The sequence below is a fragment of the Cariama cristata genome, unplaced genomic scaffold (genome assembly GCF_000690535.1).
Source record: "Cariama cristata isolate BGI_N322 unplaced genomic scaffold, ASM69053v1 scaffold19877, whole genome shotgun sequence".
Taxonomy (NCBI): Eukaryota; Metazoa; Chordata; class Aves; order Cariamiformes; family Cariamidae; genus Cariama; species Cariama cristata.
In genome coordinates this window covers 5,183-30,062 of record NW_009628566.1, presented here as the reverse complement: position 1 = coordinate 30,062, position 24,880 = coordinate 5,183, and the positions used below count along the sequence as shown (strand labels likewise).

The 24,880-nt window shown below is 47.0% G+C and overlaps 1 protein-coding gene across 2 annotated transcripts; it reads right to left on the bottom strand.

Moving 5' to 3' along the window:
• Nucleotides 1-7,809: 7,809 nt before the first annotated feature.
• FBXO31 (F-box protein 31) lies at nucleotides 7,810-22,584 on the bottom strand. 2 transcript variants are annotated; one of them, XM_009704874.1, is made up of 9 exons: nucleotides 22,518-22,581; nucleotides 19,993-20,079; nucleotides 15,430-15,506; nucleotides 13,886-14,053; nucleotides 13,076-13,150; nucleotides 11,251-11,360; nucleotides 10,378-10,531; nucleotides 9,365-9,729; nucleotides 7,810-8,164 (listed from the first exon to the last, which is right to left on the bottom strand). In XM_009704874.1, the coding sequence occupies exons 2-9, from the start codon at nucleotides 20,045-20,047 to the stop codon at nucleotides 7,942-7,944; spliced, it is 1,227 nt and encodes a 408-aa protein (XP_009703176.1). In that variant the 5' UTR covers nucleotides 20,048-20,079; nucleotides 22,518-22,581; the 3' UTR covers nucleotides 7,810-7,941. The 2 variants fall into 2 exon arrangements, with proteins under 2 accessions (XP_009703176.1, XP_009703177.1); XM_009704875.1 differs by lacking the exon at nucleotides 19,993-20,079 and having other exon boundaries at nucleotides 22,518-22,584.
• Between the last annotated feature and the right edge of the window lie 2,296 nt (nucleotides 22,585-24,880).

The following is a 24,880-nucleotide window of genomic DNA, read 5'->3' as shown; positions in this document are numbered from 1 at the left end:
GATGCTCCCCTCTCGCGGGAAGAAAAGAGCTCAGGGTAAAACAGATGGCTGATAAGCGGAGAACAGTGAAAAATTCCAACTCTCCCAAGCAGCACTGAAGAAAAGCCTCTGTTCCAGCCCATTCCCGAAGGAGCAGGGAGATCAGGACCAAGACAAAGCGTGAGATGGTGTTTCACACAGCTCAAGGGTGCTGATGCTCCGGGTAAGCTTACACAACGTGGGGACCCCATGGGGTTTGGCTTGCCAGGCCGGTCGGTCAGCACGCGTCCCCAACAGCCAAAACTCAAAGAAGCGTTAGGCAGAAAGGCAGCCGTATTGTGTGGAGAGGGAACGGCAAAACCTGCTGTAGCTTTCACACCCCATCCTTAGCCCAGGGTAAGGCCTCCGGCTGCTGCCAGGAGCTGGGCTCACACCGGGAACTGATTTCCAGGCACGTACTTGCAGCATTAAGAACAGAGACCCACCTTCCTTCCTGGCTGGAACCAACAGACCTCTGACTCCGCGTTAAGGCACCAAAGCTTTGTGGTTTTTAGAAATGAGCCAAGTGGGAAGAAGCAGCATCACCACAAACGGCACCGGTGGCCTCTTTGGCAGAGCAGACACAGCCCCGAGAGGAGACTAAGACCCAGCTGCAAATACAGTCCCCAGGCCAGCGTGGGAGATGGCTGTTCACAGCAACCATCTTCCCAGAGAGGGGAAAACTTACCCTTGCACGGCCTCAGCTTCTAAGTTAACAGCTCCAGGGACAACTCTCTGCCTGTTCCGCAGCCCATAACTGGCCGTGACACTCGGGACTTTACCGCTAGCAGATGGAAAAAGCAGTTCAGTTCATCCATCTCCAAGCCGGGAGAAGGAACCCACTTGCTGAGGAACATCACTGCCAGGTCACAGCTACCTTCTCCCTCCTCGGCCAGGGGCTGTGGCAAAGGAGGTGAGCAAGGCTTCGCCCCGCTCCTCTCCAGGAGGTGTTAAAACTGCCCAGCACCGAACCTTCACATCTCTTGAGTTTCTTTGAAAGGAGAGGGAGGTTTGCAAGCCAGCGTTTGGGAGGTGCATGTCGTTGGTGTTCAGAAATGCTGCCACTTGAGAAACTGCATTTGTGCTGCTCGAAGGCCAAACATATGGTAGGAGTTACCGCGTACTTATTAGACGTTTTCCTATTTCCCCTTGCTAAGGTTTGAATGACTGTGTGATCGTATACAGAACGCTTCACGTAAAGGAGTGGGGTCAGATGTGCCTTTAGCACCAGAAAATTAATGCATGGGATTAGGGGAAGGGATTGGTGGTTTAAAGAAAAAAACCAAAACCAAAACCAAAACGGGGGGTGGAATGGAAGAGGTCACAGGTTGACAGAGGACTGCACTCCAGGAGCTGTAACAGCACACTCTGGCCTCAATTAACCACGGCATTAAGGCAGAGCCATTTCCAGATTAAAAATTCACGTGTGAACTTCGGTAGTTTAGTGCTCCACAGCCAAGCTTTGTTCTCTGAAAAATAATAATCTGCCAAGAAACTTACTGGCAGAATTGGGTTGCAAAACTCAAAGCACAACACCCACTCCAGTTGAGGCAGGACGGGGGCCATTCAGACCAAACTGGGGACCCCACCGTACGTCCTGGCACCGGACCTGCTGCACGAGGATGAACGACTCCTTGGTGGCAGCTGAGCTCATGCCACAAATTCTCCCATTTCAACATAATCACTCTTTTGGAAAAGCAAAAACATCAAAAAAGGCGTAAGAAATACAGACAACTCTTAGCCTGATTCCATAAAAAAGAGGCTTACACCATCAGGCTGCCTCCCCCTCCCCATCCCTCATGTTAGTTTTGTGCCAGCTGACCCCTTTCAGACCAAGTAGAAGAACAAAAAGAAATCAGGATTACCACATGCTTCTGTTCAGAAGGAGAAAGCTGTGGGCTAGGAGGGCAGAAAGACTTCGTCAGGGCTCGGGTCGTTAGTTCTCCCCCCCGCAGCAGATGCTGGGGCTGGCAGCCAGGCACCATGGGCACTCCCGGGTAGGAGATGCGCAGGGCAGATGCAGGGGGAAAGAAAACAGGGACAAGGGAAGAGTTGGGATTTTGAAGCATGAGGGTGGGGGTGTGTGCCCCTACATCTTCAGGAAATCAGTTTAACTGCTCACCAAGTACCCAAACAAGGGAAAATTAATTCTTATCACGCGGTGGAAGACAGGCTGCTGCACGTCACAAGGGTGGAACTCACCCGCCGCTTTCCTTTGGAACAAAGGGGGAAAAAAAAAGAAGCAAACAGAAGTTAAGTTCACAAAACTTTCCTTTTTATTATTTGAAATTGGAAAAGGCTCCTTGGGTAACAATGATCAGGTGTAAAAGTAACACACGCGTTTTGCTCGGCTTTCCGATACCTGGGATGAAGTAGGCCAAGTGCTGCAAAGTCACATCTGGCTTTTATACAGCCCGTTCCTCTCAAACCCACAAAGAAAAGGAGAGGCAAAACCCCATCCCTCAGACAGGGGAGCAGACAGGGCAGGCGAGTTGTTTAAGCCACAGTTATCATGTTCCACATGGATATTTGTGGCATGAAACTGAGGTGTACGATGTCAAATGGCATTTTAGAGAGGAAAAGCTCACCTTCCTCTGCACTACCCTCTGCATGAAGCCAGGATCTGGCATTTCACCTTCATTTTTAGTAAGTACCGCAGGGTACTTATTTAGAGTCAAAGCCTACAAGAGATGCCCAGATTAATCCATCGGTGTCATGTTAAAGTGGTGAGTGCAAAATACACACAGAAACAGGGTACACCTGCTTAGGGGAAGCAGGAGTATTAATCAATGAAAAAAAGTGCAGATTGCTTTAATTAAGCTAATGAACACAGTCGATCCGAGTGCTCCTTTCCTCAAAAATTAAAAGGACTGCAATCCAAACAAAAAACAGAATCATACATTTTAAATTCAGCGCACACACACACACAAAAAAAAAAGGTCAGTGGCACTCACAGTTTGGTAACTTATCTTTACTCTACCGCCTGATCACACATCTCAAATATTTCACTGTCCAACTGGTAAGTTATGCTGTCCGTCTGGCCTGCAGCGCGAAGGCCAGCACGCAATCCTTTGGCAGCTGAACGCAACAGCAGATTATTGGCCATGTGAGCAACCAGCTACAAGACAGAGTTAATATATTATCATTTCCTAAACTAGCAAGTTGAGATTATACAACCCATTGCCACACAACACCCAACACTCCCATTACGCTCCACTAGTTTTAAATTAATAAAAAGCAATAAAAAGTCATCCTTGTTTAAAAGTAAACATTGAGCCAGCTGCATTTTGTTTTTTTCCTGGTGTTTATACCTCCAAGCACGCTTCCATGTAAATTTGCTTTCTCCCCAGTACAAGTTTCCTAACTCATTGCCATCTGACCTCTGCTATCCCATCCCAGAGCAGCCATGGCAGTACCGTTCACTCCAGAGGGAAGCCGATAGCCAAAGCTACAAGTAATTCCGTCCTTTTTCCTCCTCCTCAATTTAAAAAAAAAAAAAAAAAGAAAAAAAAGCCTGACAAGTCCACGCGGACTGCAGCGAGTCTCCTACAACCACAACGCCTGATCACAGCACATTTATAGCTATGAAATCAGACCCAAGGCAAACAAACTGGCTGGATGAGGAGCTTTGATGCTCCTGTTTTCCAGCTGGCCAAACCCATGTGTTTTGACAACAGGGAACGCACGATCTAGGAGCACAACCCAGCCCGAGCACATAAGCCAGCCACTTGCTTATTGCTCCCGAGCTAGAATTAAGCCCTATGTCTTGCTGTGGCTATTGGGGCAATGCTTCTCCGCAACCTCATTGCAAGCGCTTTGTTTATTCCAAAAGGCTTCTGCCAAGAGAGTATTCCTACCCCTGACAAGTTGTTTTCCATCTTCCCCAGCACTTTCTACCCATCTGGGATCAAGAAATAAAGCCAATTGTCCCCAAGATTTTTCAACAGAGTGAACAGGATGAGGAAACGTCAGCACCAGAAATTTATCACCATCTGCAAGGCACCACCACACATTATCCCTGTCAACAGCTCACAGAAATATCCCAACAAGCTGGACAACTAGGGTTCAGGAAACAAGCAGGGTATGCACCGAGACATACTGCACAGGGGGACGGTACAGCCTGTACCAAACACGAACAACTACAGAAAAATACTGTCCTGTTAGCCCTGCTTCCCACAGCCACCACAAGGGAAGGCAGGACCGGGGCTGCGGTCGCATCCTCCTCGGCCACGGGCGATGCTCAACCCCGAACCGCCTGCCACTAAATCTGGCTGCACGCCTCTTGTTCGTTCCCCTCTCCCAGAGCTGTCAGAGCTGCAAGTTGTAAGCCCTCATCGCGTTATTCCGCTTTTCTCTGAAAGCACTGACGTAGCCATGCACAAAGGAACAAGCAAAGACACAGGAGCACCCAGAGCAGTTATGCCATTCTCTCCAAATTCACCGTCTTAACAGCTTTCTTCACCCTAAGCCAAATCAGAGGGAATTTTCTTCTGAAATGCCACAAAAGCCTGCCAGGCTTTCAGGAGCAGAAGGTAAGAAGAAAAGGCAGGGGAGGAGTATTAATACAAAATTCGCTATTTTCATTGCCTTTGCTCTAGACAGAACAAAGCCACGATGTATCACCAGTTTTGCCTTTAATCAGGACTAGCACATTCTGACATTTTGGGGCCAAAATCAGGTACGCTATAAATAAAAAGATGCTACTACAGGGGCAAGGCTGAGCTGTGGAAAGTTCCTGCAGGGTATCAAGCCTCTGCAAAGCCTTTCTCTCCAGCCAGCCAAGCAGGTCTCGCCTTTGGAAGGGAGACCCTTAACACTGCCGTTGAAAAGGTTCGGAAGGGACAAGCTACAAGCAGAACTGTCTTAGCCTGGAGAACAGCAGATGCACAACCTGTGCCGACAGCCAACCGACAGGTCTTCACCCAAGTGACAAAGCAGGCCTGTACTCAGCACCGAGCAAAACACTCCTGCCAACTGCTATCCATGGGTTTGCACTCCCCAGCAGACTCCTGATGTCAAGGAGAATTTAAGCTGCAGGTAGCAACGACTAAAAGCATTTTATGACACAGCAGTGGAACATACCTACACCACCCTTACCCGCTCAGCCAACCCAACACAGCAGGCTAAGGGAGGAGATCGGCTACAGAGTCAGCATCTGTACTTAGCAGTGACCTGGCTCTCCGGCCAAGTGCTTGTATTCAGAGTCTGGATTTTCAATCTTACTTTAAAAACAAAAAGCAAAAACTATTAAATCAGTTATGTAAAACTTCAGGATTTTTATTTTTGGGGGGTGAGTGGGGACATTGAAGGAAGGAGGAATCCACAATCAGAGCTATGGGGTCCATTTGCAGCTGAAGCAGAGCTGGTTTTAAGGACAAGTGATTGAAACAGCTGCCCAAGGGGACCTCTCTCATCCTTTTAGGCTGCTAGGGAGAATACAAAGCAGCCAACATACCGGCTGCACCAGCCTAACAGCAAGCTCCAAGATAAACTGGCCACCCAGATGCCGAGCAGACTCCTAATGTCTTTAGGTATCCTAGAAATCTGCATCATCAGGCTGGAAACCTCTGCAAGATTATACAATCATAGAATCATTATGGTTGGAAGAGACCTCAAAGATCATCAAGTCCAACCGTATACCCGATGCCATTAAGCACGTGCTCTTCTTCTGCAAACAGCTCAGCAGCTGCAGCAAAAGGCTGAGATGCCCAATTTGAGCTTCAGCTCACCTCTCTGCTCACACATCAAGGCTCAGAGAACTGCCAGCCTTCCTCTCTCCCAGCCCTGCGTGATGGGGTGAGATCCAAGTCAACTCTTCCCTCTGCCGATGCCGACAGCAACACCTCTAACAGGCTGCTCAGAAACAACCTACTTTTTATAGCTTATTCACTTACAACGGTAATAGCACTTCAGACCCTCACCTCTTAACACCGAGGCAGGTTTTCCACTACTGACAAAGCAGTAGGAAACAAAGAAAAAAGTGCCCCAAATCACCTTCAAATTCCCAGAGGTTTGTAAAACTATATCCAAAGAGACAGGAATTAATCCTGTGAGTGACGTGACCTTCTGCTCAAAGTCTCTGCTGGAGATTCGGTTCTCACGCGGCTTGAAGGGAACACTTGAGAGCCAGAAATGGCAAAAAGCCCTTGTGAGAGTGAGAATAAAAGCTGCTCGCAGTCAGTGAAACTAGGCAGTGACTGAAACTTCTCCACAGAAGGGCCCTGAATCCTCCCAACATAACATATGTAACAGACACATTTACAAACCAAAACCTGTCAATGTAAAGGCAGAGTTTTGTTACATACTGATCCGGCTGGTAGCAGGAAGAGAAGAAAACTGGAGTTTATCATCACAGCCAGAGAGCAACTGCAACAAAGGATGTATTTTGCTTGTAACCGAGAGCTTCCTTACAAATGGCTCTTTTCACTCCACACAAGGATCCCTGTCATCTCTTCCTACACAGGATTAATAACGCCCTGATGCAAATGCTGATGGTTCATAGCACAACTCACAGTCTGTACAGATCAGCACTGGCCAGGATTTTCCTGTATAGGACAGTCTATGGGGAATCCGCTCCCTTGCCTGCAGCCCGCACTTCCCAGTGGAGCTCAGATCCGCCACACAGAATGCAAGTACCGTAGAAAGAAATTAAGCCCAGGAGCTTTCTGTGGAAGCAGCAATCATCTGGGATGAAACAAGTGTGTCTAGAAAGGGAAGAGAAGGGTCCTGTGAGTGGAGCAGCAGCACCCACTTGTCAGCACCAACTGTAACAGGCACCAGAACAAGCCATAGCAATATTAGGAGAATCCCTCGCCGTTCCTTCAGACTGCACAGGGCAACCTGATACAAGAATGGCCAGTAACTGGGGTCACATCAGCACCAGTGACATGTGGCACCTTCTGCTGCCCATCACAGACAGGAGTCAGCAGGCTGCAGTTGGTTTTCAATTTTCTCCTTCCTTTATGTTTTCAGATCCACTTTAAAAGACCTGAGGTGAACCTTTCAGGTAGAAGGCCAGTTTCAATGCACCAGCTTCTGCAGTTTACACTCACTTCCAGTTCCACACCCAGCTCCTACAAGATAAAAAGAATCATCTCCTCTACACCCAGGGAGACACCCAGACCTGGAGCCCCAGGGACAGCACATCCATCAAGCTCCAGAAGCAAGGGCAATGCTACACACACCGTCATTTATAGCGGGAATCCTCCCCTTGCTGCCAAGCTTGAGAGAATTTCTCAAAAGGAAACCACCCACTCTAATTACTAAGCCAAGGATGCAGGTATTACACCAGCCTTTCTTGAAAACGCTGCACGCAAAGAAAGGTTTCTGGAGAGGAGGACGTGCTTTGTCACTGCTGATGCAATTTATCATTAAGCAGCCAGCCAGTCCGCAGCGGGGGACCGCAGAGGTTTTCAGGAGGGTAAAGCGAGTCTCCCAGGAGGACAAAGTGAGGCTCCCAGGTGGACAGCTCGGCCTACAGCACAGCAAAGCCTTAAATGAGTCCCTTCCCTGAAGAGCAGCTCTTTCCCCGCGAAACTGCTAACAGTCAGAGCAGAGGGCTTGTGTCCATCCAGTCAATTAGATGTTCTTCTGATCCAGCTCTGACCTTGAGTTATTTTTGTTCCAATACATTCTTTTTGCAGTAAGAAAGGTCTGCTTCCTCCTCTGCAGGATCCCTTCAGCTATACAATGCTATGTTACAGACTGGGTAACAAGGACTGCTAGGGAGCAGCGTGGAGTGGCAGGGAGGAAAGGGCAGTCATGGATATTTTAACTGGGATGTGTACGTTTGGGGTAAAAAGGCTTTATTAAAAGTGCATGCTTTTATTCAGAGGTACTGAGAGCAAGGAATCCCACCCCAGCCCTGGCTGGGGACTGCAGCAGCCTTTGCAACCCCTAGCCCTGTCCGTCAAGAATCACCCATCAAGTAGCCAGCGACTGAATGTTCTTCAGCATTTCATCAAAAGCCTCACGGGAAGGCGCTTCGGCGTTCTGGAAGGAGACCTTGATCCGGCTGTAGAGACTGAAGGACTTCAGCTCCAGCCAGATGAATCCAAAGCGATCGTCATCAAAGAGAACAAAAACACCAGGTGTTCGCTCGGGACTGGTGAAGCCGTGGCCAGCAATAAGCCCCGTCCCATAAAAACTGCAGGGAGAGAAGAATAGCAAAAAAGATGTGAGAACACCCATAATTACCCAACATTTAATTTAAAAACAAAACAAAAACAAAAAAAACCCACAAAACTATGATCAATCCATTGTCAAAAATACTGCCAGGTGCTATAGAACAGAGAGTTTTACATTCAGTCAGTTCTTATCACACAGCACAAAACACTGTTGATACCATTTTAAGAAAAGAAACTCTCCATCGCTATTTGGAGGCTGCTGCTTTTGGCTATTCTAATTAGCACTTGCACACCAAGGCTGAATTTTTCTGTAGTTCAGCCCAGTAATCCATCTGAGATTTACTTCTGCAGCTCAAGGATCAACCCAGACCCAGACAACCCTCACAGAAAAGGAAAGGCAGGTTGACAGGGTGACCAGAAAGGCAAACCTTGTGACAAAACCCAGGGGAAGGGAGAGAAAGAAAAAGCTAAAAAAAGAAAAATCTAACCGGAGCTGGGGAAGAGTAAAGGTCAGCCTAACCTCCAAGCAAGCAGCAGGTGGAGCAGGGTTTTATTCAAACATGACTCGGTTGTGACAGCAGGGGCCTTCTGGGATTAACCAGCTATTGGTAGGTTTTTCCATGAGCACAGATGTTTGGCTGAAGGTCACCTGCCTAAGCCTCAGCTTTTGGGCTCTTTTTCCACACTTCATTTAGTATGCTGCTTCACTGACTCCAGGTCCCATTCAACAAGGCTCTCTGCATACTTGCACCTACTGCTTACGATGCTCAGCACCTTCCCGAGCTGTCCCCAAGGCACCAGAGGCCAGGGACGGGTGGGAGAAAGCACTGTGTTCCCACAGCCAAGGAACACAAATGACACACACAGAAACGGGAAGCGGCTTGAACAGATCTCCAAATATACACGCTGGCCAGCTGTGGGAAACAAAACACCAAAAAAAAGGCAGGGGGGAAATATGGGAGAGGTGCTAGCTTCAGAAGTAACAGGATAAAATCTAACAAGGAAGTGGGATGGCAGATGAGAGTGTGGTAAGAAAGAGAGGGAGCAAACATGAGCGTGGGAAATGGAGCAGCAGTGGCAGAAAATCTGAGCGCAAGAGGTTGGGAGACCCGCATGCGAGTAAAGGGCAAGCAAATACAGACACACCTCAAAGACTGCCCCCCTTCCAATTCAAAAAGTGAATGGCACGACTAGGCTATAAAACCACTAGTCCCCATTACCAAATTCGGCAGGTCCGGGGATAGTCTTCATTCCTTGATATGACCCCCATGGGCAGCACAAAGGGCTGGGAAGCTGATGCCTTGTCCTGGGTCGTCGGCACTGCCCCAGCTGCAGTCTCTTCCCCCTCGGCACCTTCTCCTCCCAGGGGATTTGGAGCAGGCTGGGAGGCAGCCTGCTGGGAGCGGTCCTCTTCCTCCTGCCGGTGTTCCTGCTCCTGCTCTTCCCGACGCACCTGCTCCTGGACCTCCAGGACGATGCGAGAGAGCTCACTGAAATCGCGAAGGTTCTCGATGTCGGGTAGCTGCAGAGGATGCGCCAGGTCAATCTCCACAGTCTGCTGCCCAGCTGGGATGTTGGGATCTCCCTAGAGAGAGGAAGTAACAGCATGGCTGCAGAGGCAGGGCACTACAGAGTTCAGACCTGTATCCTCCCCACGTCCATCATCTGACCTCTACATAGTTCAGCTTATTCTACAATCATCAAGTTGGCAACAAAAAAACCCCCAAACAAACCCACAAACCCAAACTAAAACCACTCAGACGTTGTTCGCTGTTCCCTGAGCTGTCTACATCATCTCTGCTTTCCCCCTTCCAGAAACAAAATTTTAAATCAAAAGCTACAAGCCAGGCTGTACTTGCAAGGGTGAAAGAAAGTCAAAGCTGCAACTGCATTTTGTCAGAATTCCTCCCTGCAGTGAGGAAGGAGCTCGCCAGCCTGGCTTCAGTGAAGAGCTGCCAACATTTGGTACCGGCTCCTCAGATACACGCAAGTGATCTCCAGTGACCTGCTACCAGCTGCTCACAGGAGAGGAAAGGTGACGTCGGGAGAAACTTTGCAGAGCAGGTTCTAACTACTTTGCACGTGTTAAGATTCACTCGATGTCCCAGTCCCCACAAGGAACAGGGTTTGGGGTGGCAACAGACGACCACCTCCCAGAGAGAGATCTCTCCTATGGGTCCATGGCATCGAGAATACTTTAACAAGCATCTGAGAGAAAGGAAAATGCACTCACAGTGATTTTAGTCCCCTTCGCTTTCTTTCCATGAAAGCTCAACATGACAATCTCCAGCCCATGGCTCCCATACGTTCCCTTGAAGAGACCTGGCTTTATAAGGTCGTCAGGGCTGCTAGGAGGGAGGTAGATGCGTCGGTATGTCAAGCAGTTGCTGCGCAAAAAAACAAAACAGCAGAGAGGTTAAGAAAGAATCCCTTGACATGACGAATGTGCAGTCCGCTCCGGGATGTCGTCAACAGAGAGGTGGGACCTGTGTTTTCAGCAACACCAACAAGCTTAACAGATTTTGCTTTAGACCTATGCAAGCGTGCCCTCCCTTCACTTCTCTCTACCAGTCCTCGTGAGCACACCAGGAGGCTCCTGCAGCAAGGTCACAGTAAACCTCCTCACTCCTTGGGATTTCCAGAGAACCTAAGGCTGAAGCATATTTAAACAGCTGCTACAGAGAGGTGGCTGCTATTAGAAGTTTGGAGTGACAGTTAAAAAACCCCCAAGTTCTCAGGGACTTTCTCATTTCTGTGTAGCGCACTACAAAGCATGTTGCTTACTAATACAGGTAATAAGCAGACAGCTCCTCAGGATCACGGGTATTTGCTCTGCCTTCAAATTAAACACAGTTAAATGACTCAAACGCACCGTACTGTGCATAGTTATTGCAAAGAACTTGGAACCTTATTATTACTGCTGTCATTACATCTCATCTCTCTATACAACTGGAAAGCACTGTGCTTCACCGTATCGTTGCACAGAGCTTGCAGAGACAGAACATTCCTCTGGCTGTTCGCAAGCACCCCGTCTTCGGAACAAATGATCCGATGGGCTCTTAAAGTTGCAGCAGCCTCAATATCTAGAAAGAGCTGGCGCCCTTACTCATATTGGCTGGTGTAGATAAACTTCATCAAGATCAGCTCTTGCATGTGTTCATGGAAGATGTCTTCCAGAGTCCGACCCCACTCTTCCCTTAGCCACGTCCGGAATTCCTGCAGCACAAGAAGAAGAGAAAAGGGGGAAGATAAAGGCATTTAATTTGCAACCTGACTTCGCCTTGTCAGCATGATTCACTGGCAGAGCCACAGAGAGGGCATATGCTCTGCCAAAGACAGAGGATCATGGCTGGATTTGGGAACAAGCACATATTGTTACAGAGCTGGCTTGGAAATATGCTTAACAAGTAGTGACAATGGCAACTGCCCTATACCTGCTAGGCATCACACAATAAACACGCTCCCCTTGAAATAAATTACAGGTAGAACTAATATACCTCCTCAGAATAAAAGCATAAGCATCACCTGTTACTTCAAAGTGGCTGATCTACTACTTCTTTACATCCGGACTTATGTTGCAGTAACTCATTTGTGTGCCCATAAGCTGACTCCTGTGCCCTATCCTGGCATGTCAAACATAAAAGGGGAAGCTTTTGAAAGGCACTGAAGATTTAGGAGGTTAAATCCTGCTGATTTAATAATGATGCATCTAAATCCAAAGGGTGCTTTGAAAACATCTCCTGAAGTACCCCTACACCAGCTCTGACAAGTTAATACCCTACCATGAGTTAGCAGGATAACAGCTTACACTAAGATAGCAGCCTACCAAGTGATATGCCAAACCTGCTTACTTTTATCTTCTAAAGCCAGATCCTCCAAATTACCATAATGCCACACACACTCAATGCAGTGCTTTGAAAGTATTAAAGCATTTCTCATCTGCTACAGAACCAGAAAACACTTAACTAAACCTTTCACCCAGCTGTTTCCCATTAGTAGACAGACATTTTAAAGCATTTGTTAGAAGCAACTGAAGTATCAGATTTGTCACGTTTAACTAGTTGGCAGCAAACACCACTACCTGGAACAGGTATTAGCTGAAGGTTTTCACCCTGACATTTATACCTGCACCTTAGAACACGCAGTTTGAGTCAGGAATCTGCCTTGCTGGGTATTGCTGACACAGACACAGGACAAACAACCAAATGAAGCTTTTAATCCCTCGACCAAGACAACAAGTAGTAGAAAGGTGTCCCACTGACAAGCAGTTACTCAAATGCAACTGGTACTCAGTATTAGGCCTCTGTCTGAAAGATCTTAATTACACAAAGAGCAACACCACAGACATCAGTGTCTGGCGAGCGCTACATGGCATACAATGCAGGGTGCTGTCTTTCTTCGGACAGGCCTGCTATCAAACAGGAATAGTATCACAGCACAGGAAGAAAAAGGGTGCTGGGCCTCAAAGAGCACCTTGCCACAGAGAACTGCTTACAACAGCTTTTGCTCAGCAGGGTGGACACTAACAGCCCACTCCAACACCTTGCTACACACTGAGGTAAGGCATGGGTTCTCCACCCAGACATTCTGTGGGTGTAACACTGAATTGATCCCATATACTGGATCTTTAAACCACACTTTGGCAAGTACAGAAGAGATTCCCCAAGATCTTGCAATTATTCAAAGTTTGATTCAAGTTTTGATTCAAGGCACAGATCAATTCTACTCACTGAAAAAAGATTGTAGTAAATCAGCCAGAAGCCACCAGCCTGGGTTTTCATGTACATTCAGACACACAGAAATTAGAAGGCAGAAGACTACCTCCCAGACCCTAACATTAGCTACGAGCTTAGCTAAGACAGCAATGCTTTATCTTCAGAAAGGGGACATACAAACAGCCTTAATGCAGATTCTTGGCAAAGCACTCTTACCTCTTGCCTTCCCCCTGACATCCGATGGTGATCTGTCTGGTTGCATTTCGTGGAGAACTCGTCCTTCTTTACAATCTGTAGTTACCATGGAGGAGAATTTAACAGGTTACAGACCTGTTTAGAGATGCCTAGGATGACGTGACTAAGACTGCTTAGAGTAAACACTTTACACAACAAACGTTACTGCATTTGCTACAACAGAGAAATCATTAAGTGATACCGAGTGCATCAGCTACAGAATAGAGAAATAAAAACAATAAAATCCCAGTGCATTCTAATGAAAGATACTAGTTTTAAGTCGCTTCTCTATTTGAGCTTCCTTCTTCAAAGGAAAGGGAACGACCTCTCAGGAAGCTTTTCCAAGCATCCAATGTACTGAATGGATGCTACATCACCTTCCCAAGGCCTTACTTTAGAGAAAGCTGTAAAACAGAACAGGTCTGCGTGTCTGCTTGGACACATTCACCAGCTGCACATGGCCATTTTACGTTTCCTCTCCCCTAGCCTGTACACGTACTGGTGCTCCCACCCTCCCACCGTGCTCCAGCCCAACAGAAGACAGTATAGTCTGTACAGCCTTGCTGTACTATTGCCAGCGAACAAATTCAGAGCAGGGAACAGCCCACACAACTTGTCAGACACATAATGAGCTGGCATCCACACGTACTACAAGGTGGTGAAAGCCACATCCCTTGAATAAAATTCTCATACAGTTTTTTTTGATGAATCCATTTCGAGAGGCAATGTGCATGCGCACACACACACATCGCACCTATGACAGATGATGGTGAAAGTGCTAGAGGAGCTCACCTGGATGTGGCCGTTATGAGGTCCCTTATGACCATACATACACTCAACCGTTGCACATTTCCTCTCCATGAGATGAATCCTGAAGAGAGGTTTGAATCTCATTGGATCATCAACATGGGGGTCATGAGGTGGCAAGTACATCCACCCGATGATGAACAAACCATCTACCTGCAGAGGGATGGGAGACAAAGCATATAAGATCAGCCTTGCAATGCTTTCTGTTGAGTCTGCAGCAGCAAACAACTCTGGGGCCTATTCTGCAACAGGGCAGGAGCTGTAGAACAGCCTGCTGCATTTCCAGACTGCTTCCCAGCAATTAAACCAGACCATATGCACTCACAGCACACCCTTGGTGAAGAGGGAGAGGGTTTTTTTACAAGGATTCCTGCACCACTGGAAAATGATCAGGCCTTTATTACTGCAAACGACTTGTGACGGATGTTTGGTGCACAGGATCCAGAGTGAAAGACTGCGCTTAAGAGACCACACAGCTAGTCAAACTCTAATTGGTTTGAGAACTCATGCTGGCAGATACTCGAATAGACTAATTCTGCTTCTCGTGGTTATCCGTGCCTTTTGGACAAGGAATTATTTGGCTCTGTTACTCACAGACAGCACAGGAAGCAACAATCTCCTCTGCTGAGAGGTACAATTGCCAACCCTCTTCCTGCACGCCTAACAGAATCCTTCCCCTCAAGCCCTGCAATTCCAGGGAAAAGATATTTTCTAAACAGAGAGATCCAAGACAAAAGCAGAGCAGTGCCACAGAGGTACACTTGTCTTTATAAGGTCACAATATCATGGAAGTATTGGTGCACTTGGATGCACTCTTATACTAGTTCATGGAACAGAATCTTGCAAAACCCAAAGGCCTCGTGATTTGTTACGCTTCAACCTGTCAGCTATCGAACCTTGGTGCAAAGAACAAGGGCTTCAAGCAAACTTCTGGCCCAGCTCTCACCAACAGAGTCAAATGTTGTTCATTAACTGCTCTCCCCAGCAGCACAAAAGCTGCCAGGCTCCAGGGGTCTCGCACCAGTCATGTGCCAGTATCACTATATCTCATGCATTAGTCTTAGACACAGCTGGTGAAAAGTACGGCAAACTACAGGAAGGAGAGGTGCACAAACACAAGTGCAAAACTCTTTGCAAAACGTTCGGGTGCAGGCAAAGATAAAGCAGTAAGCGATGGGCCAGTGCTAAAACCTCTGCTGTACTCAATGCACAAGGAATGGACTCCGGTGCCAGTCACTGGAATATCCGCATTAAACTCTAAATCAAGCCTTTCCCTGAAACATTGCTCCTGTTTTCTGTGGGCTCCTGGGGCTGTTTGGCGTACAGCTGAGAAACAAAAGGACTGTCTGAAGAAAAGTGGTGATGATGAAAAGATTCAAGAAGCAACCTCTGGGTCCCTACTACTTGCTCGAGGGTTGGCTGTTCAGACTTCTCAATAGCACAGAGATGGCAACCAGGTCTAGAAAGCGGTATATAAAAGACTCATCAGTCCTCGACACCACAGCCCCCAGGATGAGGTACTGACTCACCACCACGTTCAGCAGTCCCCCATAGGGCCCGATGTCCGGCTGCCACAATCCCAGGATGTGTCGGTATTGGTGCAGCACTAGGGAAGAGTGAGACACTGAAGTGAGCACATCAAGCTAAGGAACTGGGATTCGGGGAAAGAAAATAAAAGGAAGACTGCTACCAGCCTGCACACAACACTGACCAATACCACCCACAACTGCCTTTACTACAGAAAACTGGTTACAGCCAGCAGTTCTGAACTGAGGCCTCCCACAAGCTCACACAGATTTATGTTGATCTCTGTAGCCCTGCTCCTGGCCTGGTACAGGGGCAGGAGTTAGTTTCCAGGACTTTACACAACCAGATACCTCACCAGGAATTCTCAGAAAACTTTTGCAACATGGTCCTGTTAATGTAAATCACATGATATACCCAGAGCTAAAAACAAATAAAGCATCTGCCTTCTCTAGTTACCAAAAATGTACTCGATGCCTTAGACTGCAAAGCAACAGAAAATAAGGAAGGGCAGAAACGCATTAAGGAACAGGGAAATTTCAGTATTTTGAAAGAATTTCCCTGCCTCGTATAGACAAACTCGTCTCCAGAGTTAAGCATCCTTAAAACAGCCACTGAGAGAGCAAGGGCAAAGCACACAGATCATGCCAGCTCAGGAGATCTGGTGATGTTACCAGGTCAGTAACAGCCTTAAAAATTCTAATTAAGCGGCTACATTTCAGCAGTGCCTGAAAGCTGCTTCCAAGTCCCTCTCAAAGCCTACTGCAGCAGGTGAGGCTTCCCCATTTCTCATCTCAGAGCTGGGTGCACTTTCCATCCCACCAAAACTGAAGGACGAGTAGGAAGATTTTCCAGCAAGCAGGAGAAAATGCCTCTTACAGAATGACATTAACAAACCTCCTCTCTTGAGGAAAGCTTAAGAGATGCTACTTGCCTCCAGTCCTTAAACAGTCAGCCGTTAATTTTGTCTGTATAATTTCCTGACATGACCAGTAACCTTCATGTGAAGACATTACACACGATCTGGCATTTTGGGCAGGAACAACAGGATGCAGATTATTTCTATGAAGATGGCAAGGAGATACTACACTTGCCTTACAACAATGTTCATGGCCAACTCAGAAGGCCATAACCACCCATTTTAACCTACAGAACTGGCTTGAATAATGGGTTTTGCTTTGCATTAATTTAAAGGAAGAATTGTGTTTCAGTGCAGTTGTTACAACAGCTTTGTTTCATTAACTACTTAAGATAACAAGAACTAAAGGAGTGTCTTTATTACACCAAAGCAGAGAACTTCCACAGAGGTTTAGGACAGCGGAGAGGGTTGTCCTGAGCTGCTGCCAACTGGCCTGGAGCAGCCTTTTTCCTGTGCAGTAAACAATTTAAGATTGCTGGCCTGGTTTCACCCAGTGAACCAAGCGCAGCATAAACAGCATTAAGGCAAGCAAGCAAACCACATTCCCAGTCTTCTCGTCTCAGTGCAGTAATTACATATTAATAAATGGTATGTGCATACACTGCTCCACCCACCACAATCTGCCTTCTACCCTGTCTGGCATGGAGCTGATAAAACCCAGCGCTTTTATTTATTTATTTATTTTTAGGACAGAAAACTTGATGCTAAGCTATCCAAGAGCAATGGGGATGTCCCTCCTTCTCCTTCAGCTCCTGTCTGAAGCACTCTCAGAGCTGTAGCTACAATCAATGGACTTTTCAACAGCGAGGAAAGTGTCTGCTTGACAAGGCAAGCCCTTCCACTCCAAGACCCATGCCTGTCGAAGGCACTTTGTGTGCTCGCCTTGAGTAAACAGCCGGCCCCAGCTGCAGTTCGGTTCGTGAGCCGAGTTCAGAAAACGTGGCTGAGTCACAGACACAGCCTGCTTCACCATCTGCCCTGACCACCTGGAAACCTGGGGTTGCAAAGGAGGGAGGAGGCCAAAAAAACCTGTTCACCTCCAGAATAATCCTACCCACTGGATAGCAGCTTCTGTGCTTGGCTTGCACCTCTACTGTGGGCAGCTCTTTTTTAGTTTTTTTTAAAACCCCAGCTGTTTGGCACCACAAAATTCTCCAGCTGAGCTGATGGGAAACAGGCTGCAATGCGAGCAGTGCTCCTCCACCCAGCCTCACCCTCCCTGCACACCAGCACCCACCTGAACGGATGAGTCCTCTCCCTCACTTACTCTGGGTGCTGTGGACTCCTCCTCCTCTCCTGTTCTTTCAGGAAATGAAGTTATTGGGGAAAATGCTGGTACTTGGCCAAAGGACCAAACAAGTCTCAAAGCAAAAGCACAGCTCCATTTTCAAGCCTGGGGTGTCTCTGGGCTCCAGCGAGCCAGCAGCTATACTCATTGCAGGGAAAGCCTGATGAATTCCAGCTCTGGCTCGCCCTGGCAGGAGACAGGATGGATCTGACAGCTGTTTCCCTCCCTGCTCCTCGAAAGAAAACAGCACTTGGGTCTTTCTCCGAGGTTTTCCTCTGCTATGCACACTGCCTTTTTTTTTTTTCTCCCCAATCCTGAAGAAGCCGCTTGCCTAGTCAAACTTCTGAGCCCACATCCTGCCAAATGGAGCAAAAATGCCTTCGCTGGACACTTCAGTACAGTCCCTACCCAAGCTGGATACTACCCACGTTGCCACAAGCAGCCCTGCACACTCTTCAGATGGAAAGGTGGCTTGAATCCATCTGGGAATGGCCTAGGAAAAGCAGTGAATGCCCAAGCTCCCACCAACAGAAGGCTGCCGGGGAAAGGTCTAATGCCTGTGCTCTTTGTTAGAGTTAGATGCAGGACAAGGAAGTGATGCTGAGCAAATGCACAGCGATTCAAGCTAGCATCGCAGCGCTGCACACCACAGACACCACAGGTATGAACAGACAAGTTACAATCCCAGAACGGGTTATTAAATCAGGAGGAAAGCAGCTGCTTTGAGATTTTACTGTTTAAACAAAATCTTATTTCATTACCCGTGTCCAGCTTGGACAGCATAGGCAGAGAAATGCAAAAATCTAACATGGGAATTTTCAGTGAAATCTGCAGCCTTTAAAGCAGAGGTAGCTCATTTTGAGTGGAAAAGCCCTGATCCGCTACAACTCTCTGGGACTCTCAGGATGCAGCAAGGTACCTATAAGCAAAAATGAGTTGGAACAACGTAAGCTGTTACTGCCCTCCAGCTGGTGATAACCGGCCTGCTAGTGGAAAGAGAAGTGACAGCCAGGCGGGTTTAAAACCCTGGGGAAAGTGATCTGAGCTGACCTGGCTAACGCTGCATCAATATAAACTACGGAGCACTCACATGGTAAATCCTGGCAACACGGTCTTAATACACAGGAGGGGAAAAAGGGGTAAATGGGCAATCGCATCTTAACCCACACTGGCTGCTCCCCAAGTAAAACAACATGTCCCTAGAGAAAAGGGACACAAGACACCAGAAGGCTGGGGACGCAGCTAAATAATTAACAACTGAGGGAACAGCACAAAGTGCTATTTGAGAGCCACCACAAATGGCACATTTGGAGCAAACACCCAGGTAGCAATCTACAAAGGAATCCCCCAACCTTCAAGGCAGCTTGTAGGTGCCTCTCCTTCCCACCCAGCTCCAGAACAAGGCTGGTGTTGACAGGCAGGACTGCCAAACCTAAAACTTTCTACTTTTTTGCTGCTCGTCTGTCACGACTCGCGTTAAAGACACCGTCTTCTCAGCTTTCTTTAACACAGGTAAGTCTGCAGCACCCACTCCGCTCATTAGCATGTGCGAAAAACTACATTCCCAAGCGCGAGTTAGTAACTTGAGTCTGCAGAACTCTGCAGACCCAAAGGAGCACTAGAGACAGCTCAACGCCCCCTCCAAATACCAAGCAGTACCAGCTTCCTTAATTGATGTAAACTAATTAGTACTTCCTCCCACCTCCTGCCAAACAGTGAGCATTAAAACTCCAATGTTTTACTATTCTTCCCTTAACATAACATTAGGAAGGAAAGAATAGTTTACTCAGAGCAGCTTCTTGACTAAGGAAGGCAAATCACAATCTGAAACACCAGCAGAATGCTTCCTAGAGAGGGAGATGGTGGTTAAAAGGATCCACTGTGCAGGGAGGGAATTAGTATGGGAATCCTCAACATTTTTCACTGAGAAGGGCTGTGGATCTGATCTGGATCAAGACAAAGATTTTGCCAATCCAGAGCTTACTAAAACTTGCCTTTGGGACCCTCTTGAGGGCTATCTGAATACTTCCTCTAAGAGAGGAGCAATCCATGGAGAGCAGAACGAGTGCTCCCCTACGGCAAACAGAAACCCTCCTCCTTTTTGCATCCAGTCAGGACAATTTTCTAACTCACCGCACTTCAAAAGGAGACCAACACACCTCACTGCCTGCCCTGCTCACATTGTCACTCTAAAGGGTGAGAACACTCCACTAATGCACAACAGAAAGAACCAACTAACCAGCACCCTCCATACTGTCCCAAGGTCCACCCCAAAATAATTTGCTTAAAGCCACGTCACACTCCATGCAGCATCTTGTGTGTGCTCAGTGCAGGAAGCATCAACCAGCAGGAGGTACATACGGCAGGTGTAAACATCTCTGTACTCCATGTGCTCGTAGTCGGGAAGGATTTTCATAAAACGTCCCGACTTCACTCGTGGGTTTATACCTGAACAGACACAGCAGGGTAAGTACCAGCGAACTCTGCTCCACTGTAACCAGCACGTAACAGTACGGTGAATCTGGATCAGTCACGCAGGAAAGCCAAACTCTTTTGACTTTACTTCCCGTTGTGGTGCACCAATTGTTTCCATCAGCTCCGGTCTCAGGTAGACCTGGTTAGCGGGATTACTCACGCAGCACTTGGCATGTTCAAGATTCCCCCAGCCAATATTTACAAATGGCAACCAGTGAATTCAAAGTGGACTCCGGATCCTCCTCAAACTGTCTAGTGTGACTGTAATGAGCACCGCTGTCTCAAGAAGAACACTTGGGCCAAGTAACTACATGGACGGTAGCCCAGGCCTTGGATTAGTTATGCTTTCCAGCACTTAAGCTCAGTTCCCAATTTCCCACACTACTTCTGACAGAAGCACATTCAGTGGCCAGAAAAGTGCCTGTGAGTCTTGCCAGTAGCCCCAAATTAACTCTTCTGCAATTAAAGAGGTTTATGGGACAGTAGAGAAAATGGGGTCACACCACCAGGAAACTGTTCCACTAAGTGTCTGCAACAGGGCAAACTACTGAATCTGAGCAGGAGTGCTGAGATGGTGCATCCCTGAAAGCCAGAAACAGCTGCCAAGCATTCTGACTTTAGAGCAACCACTGCTAGTTAGGACTGAATGGACACAGACATAGTGTGCAATGAAGTGCAATGAGGTCTATCACAGAGGTGGTTCTCACGTGTCCAGTGTGACTCTGCCGATGGATGTTATGGATTCAGAAACTACTTTGGTGCAAAGGAAGACTAGAAACATACGTGTAAGACAGCTCTATTGAGGGCTGTTAAATCAACAAACCGCATTAGACTCTGGAAATCTCCCAACCTGGAAACAGTCAGAAGCTGGGAGAGTACTGAGGAAAGTATCGCATAGGCTTGTCCTCTCCTCAGTCTTCCCTGGGTGACTGTTCACAGCCATGGCTGCGAGATACAGTACTGGGCTGGAAAGAGACCACTGTTCTGAGCTAGTAAGGCCATTTTTACATATAACTTATGCATAAAAAAAGCACTAAATATCACTTTAATATATCTGAAACGTGGAACCATTGTAGTGAAAAAGACTACAGGTTGTGAAGAGATGTTCTGCCATTGGAACTGGCAATGCAGAATGAAGATCCGATACAGTATGTGTTGTATGGCTGTTACAGAAACAGCAGATTCAATGGGAAGTAAGGGAGGCTTCAAGTGCTAATGAGACTTTTCTGTGGACATCTAAGTGCTGGCTCAGCATCACTGAGCCCTCCCACTCAGGAAAATTACGCAGTTCCATTCCTAGTGCACAAATAGGTAAAGTGGGACACTAGGTGATGAAATAATTTTCCTGTGGATGCTCAGCATTTCATTTAAAGATGGGATTAAAACCCTTCTACCTGTTCTTCTTCCCAGCACGATCAATACCTGAGGTCTCCACTGCTTCAAGGTTCAGCAAATACAGCACATGTAGAAGCTGAGCCAGAATTTCACTCTGCAAAGCCTACAGAGACCTCTCATGATTGACCTCTCTGCTTTTATTTCATACAGCAGGACCTTCTTTGAACAGCCAGAAGCCATAGTTCAAATGCTGCAGGTTAAATCCTGCTTTTTATCCTAAGGACCACAGGTAACTCCCTTACAAAATTTGTGGTGGGGAACCAAGACAACATAGCCTGGCAGTGCTGGCATGGGAGCTCTTGGGGGCTTTGCAAGGCTCTTTGAGCAACCAGCTCAGCTTCTGACTGCAACGGGTAAGATTTGGGGACAGGGGAGATAGCCTCACCATGGATCCTCATTCAGTCCTTAGCCCACCTTGGTCTCTCTCATCCGATGACGGACCCACTCCTCCCTGCTGTAAGACAGGAGATGTGCAGAAGGCCACAGTGGGTCTAAGAAGCTGGGGTCCCACTCTGACAGACATTCCTAAAAGGCATGGACACCTTGGCAAGAGGCCCAGCCCTGCCAGGCTCTCCTCCTTCAGGAGCAGCTCAGAGGAATGCTCATCCCTTTACCTACAGCACTTTCCCACTGTCAGCACATAACAGCATCCTTTCACTGAGATTGAGACCTAGCTACATAACGGCTATGAAAAAATATCAGTTAATCCTTTAGCAAGATCTGAAAATGGCAAAACAGGAAAGCATGAAAAACCCTCACCACGCTTTATTATAAAGTTAAATTACATGCTCTTTTCTGACCAAAGGATTGGGGGGTATAGACATCCCAATTTTTGGCAGTGGCTTAGCATTAAATACAACTCCAAGCACGTCAACTTCACAGATGAAACCCCTACCATCGGCAAGTAAGTTTGCATAACTTACACCATCAAAGTTTAATAAATATTCAGTATGAATATGCTTTCAAAATTGGTACTAAGCAAGGACATACAGATCTATATCAGTTTTATCACTTACGTTTGGCATAAACATCTCGACAGGACACTCCTGTGATCTCCAATTTCCGCAAGTTTTCACAGACACCATATTCTGCAATGACACAGATAATAACGTCAACTCTGGCACAAAGGTGTTTGCTACCCAGGATCTTGATATCTACTGTTTGAGCAAAAATGACATCTTATTAGGTGCATTCTTGCAAGCTGCCACCTTAGTCCAAGAATCTTAGTTCTGCTATGAAGAGAAAACAGCAGACTGGATGTGATTTCATCGCCGTTTGGGAATCTAACACATTTTACAAGCAATGCCTGCAACAAACACACCATAAGGGACACACAAACACAGCAAAGTTACAGATGCTTACACCTAGACCAGAAAGACTATGAAATGTGGAAGACGTACTCGTTCCAGCTGGGACTGTATGCCCGTTTAGATCAAATCACGATTGTGTGTAGTAATTATCTACTCCCACTGAGGTATCCAACAGGGAAAACTGCTTATTAGGATCCTAAAGAAAAGGTCACAGACTTTAAAAACAATGAGATGGAGACATAAAACAGGCATCAGCACGTACAAATATGGTTACACTTGAAAGCAGATCAGAGAGAGATGGGTCCGTTGTACACTCAAATGCCTTTGATTGCTTACAGAACACCCTGAAAACAAAGCAATCCAGAGATCTTAAAGGCAACTTTGAAGCAGAAAATGAGATTCTCTTTTTCCATTTTCAGGAAGTCAATGCCAGACTTCTAAGAAACTTTAAAAAAAAAAAAAAATAAAAGCAAGTACTAACATCTCAATGCAAGAAATCCTTAGAAGACCAGAGGGAGGAAATGAGAGGAGGGAGATCCCAAAAAATCATCAGCAACAAAAAACACCCTGCTGCAGTGACCCTGACAGATCTCAGTACAGAAAACTACCCTCCTTGACAACAAAGACATCTATACCACAGATCAAACACCAGCTTTCCTTAGCAATGCTAAACATCTCCCAGATATCTGATGCAAAAGTGTATCTGTGAAGACCCTCATCAAATCATTAAATATGAAACTTAGCCTCAGTCGAGCTTCCTTGAATTAACAATCTACCGTGGCTGCCAAATACCACTAGCTAATGCTGGTAACCTGCCGCAAACTGAGAATTTCATATACGAGAAAAGCACAAGTTTCCCTGAATGAATTCAACCTCCTCCTGTCTATAAATACACTTGTGGTATACGTACACGATGATAAAGCACACGCAAAGCTTACTGTCAGCCCGCCTACGGGGAATACACGTTCTGCATAACATCGCTTTGGCTAAGCGGTAAGTTCGATAAAGGTAAGAGTGGGCAGAAGGCACAACAAACACATCGCCCTTCATTAAAAGATGCAGAGGTCAGTGGCAAAGCTCCTGCTGACTTCCATAGCAAAAGCCAGAGGAAGCTCTAAGCGTTATCAAACGCAAGGTGGGGATGAGGAAGCACAATCAGCCAGAGAGCAGACAGACGAGCCTGCAGGAAAGTACATCCAGCCCAGCACAAACAAGCTGTTCAGTGCTGGGCTACAGCCAGGCCACCCGACACAGCCGTTCTGCAGATCTGTGAAACCAGAGCTCTGCCAGAGGCTGGAAATTCAGATCCCACCCTGCAGGTCACGCCGTGTCTATCCCTCCTGCCAGAGCTATCAAGGCTTTCAACCCCTGGTCTGCATAAGTACACAAGTGGGTATGCGTGTGGTAACGACATCAAAGGGATGGAGGGAACAGTATGTTTCCTCAGCTGATCAGAAAGTTAGAGCTCTTTAGAAGATGACAGAAACAGGGTGGCCATAGCCTGGTTGGAAACAGTCAACTCCTTCCACGTAAACAAATACTCACCTGCCCACAGAATCAGTAAGATGCACACTTTGCGCAGCAGGCATTGCAGCTAGATTAAATTCAGTGTCATTGAAGACATTTATACTGCATCAGAAAGGGAGGAGACATGCAGAGGATCCTGCCCAAACGGCATTTCTCCGTGTTGCTCTCTAACAGCGGTACTAGCACAGTGACGTTCTCTCTTCCTCCAGAAGGTGCTGATTTTTCACAAAGCGTGTTCCCTAGTAGATCCATAAATCACTTCGAGTGCGGGCTCAGTGCAGTGCGGTGCCACGGCAGATCCGCTACCAGCCGGTATCTTGGAACAACAGGGTGGGGTGGGAAGTGATTTGATGTTAAAGCTCTATCCCAGTCTCATGCAAGTGCCCTTGATAACCTGCAGTGAAATTTTATGAAAGCCAAACCACTACTAAAGGTGCATTTCCTAAGTGTTGTAGTTCAAATCTTCCCTGGAAAAATTCAAAGTTCTGCCAAGTAATAGCAAGCTCCTTCAAAAAAAAAAAAAAGACAAGAATTTAGAATTT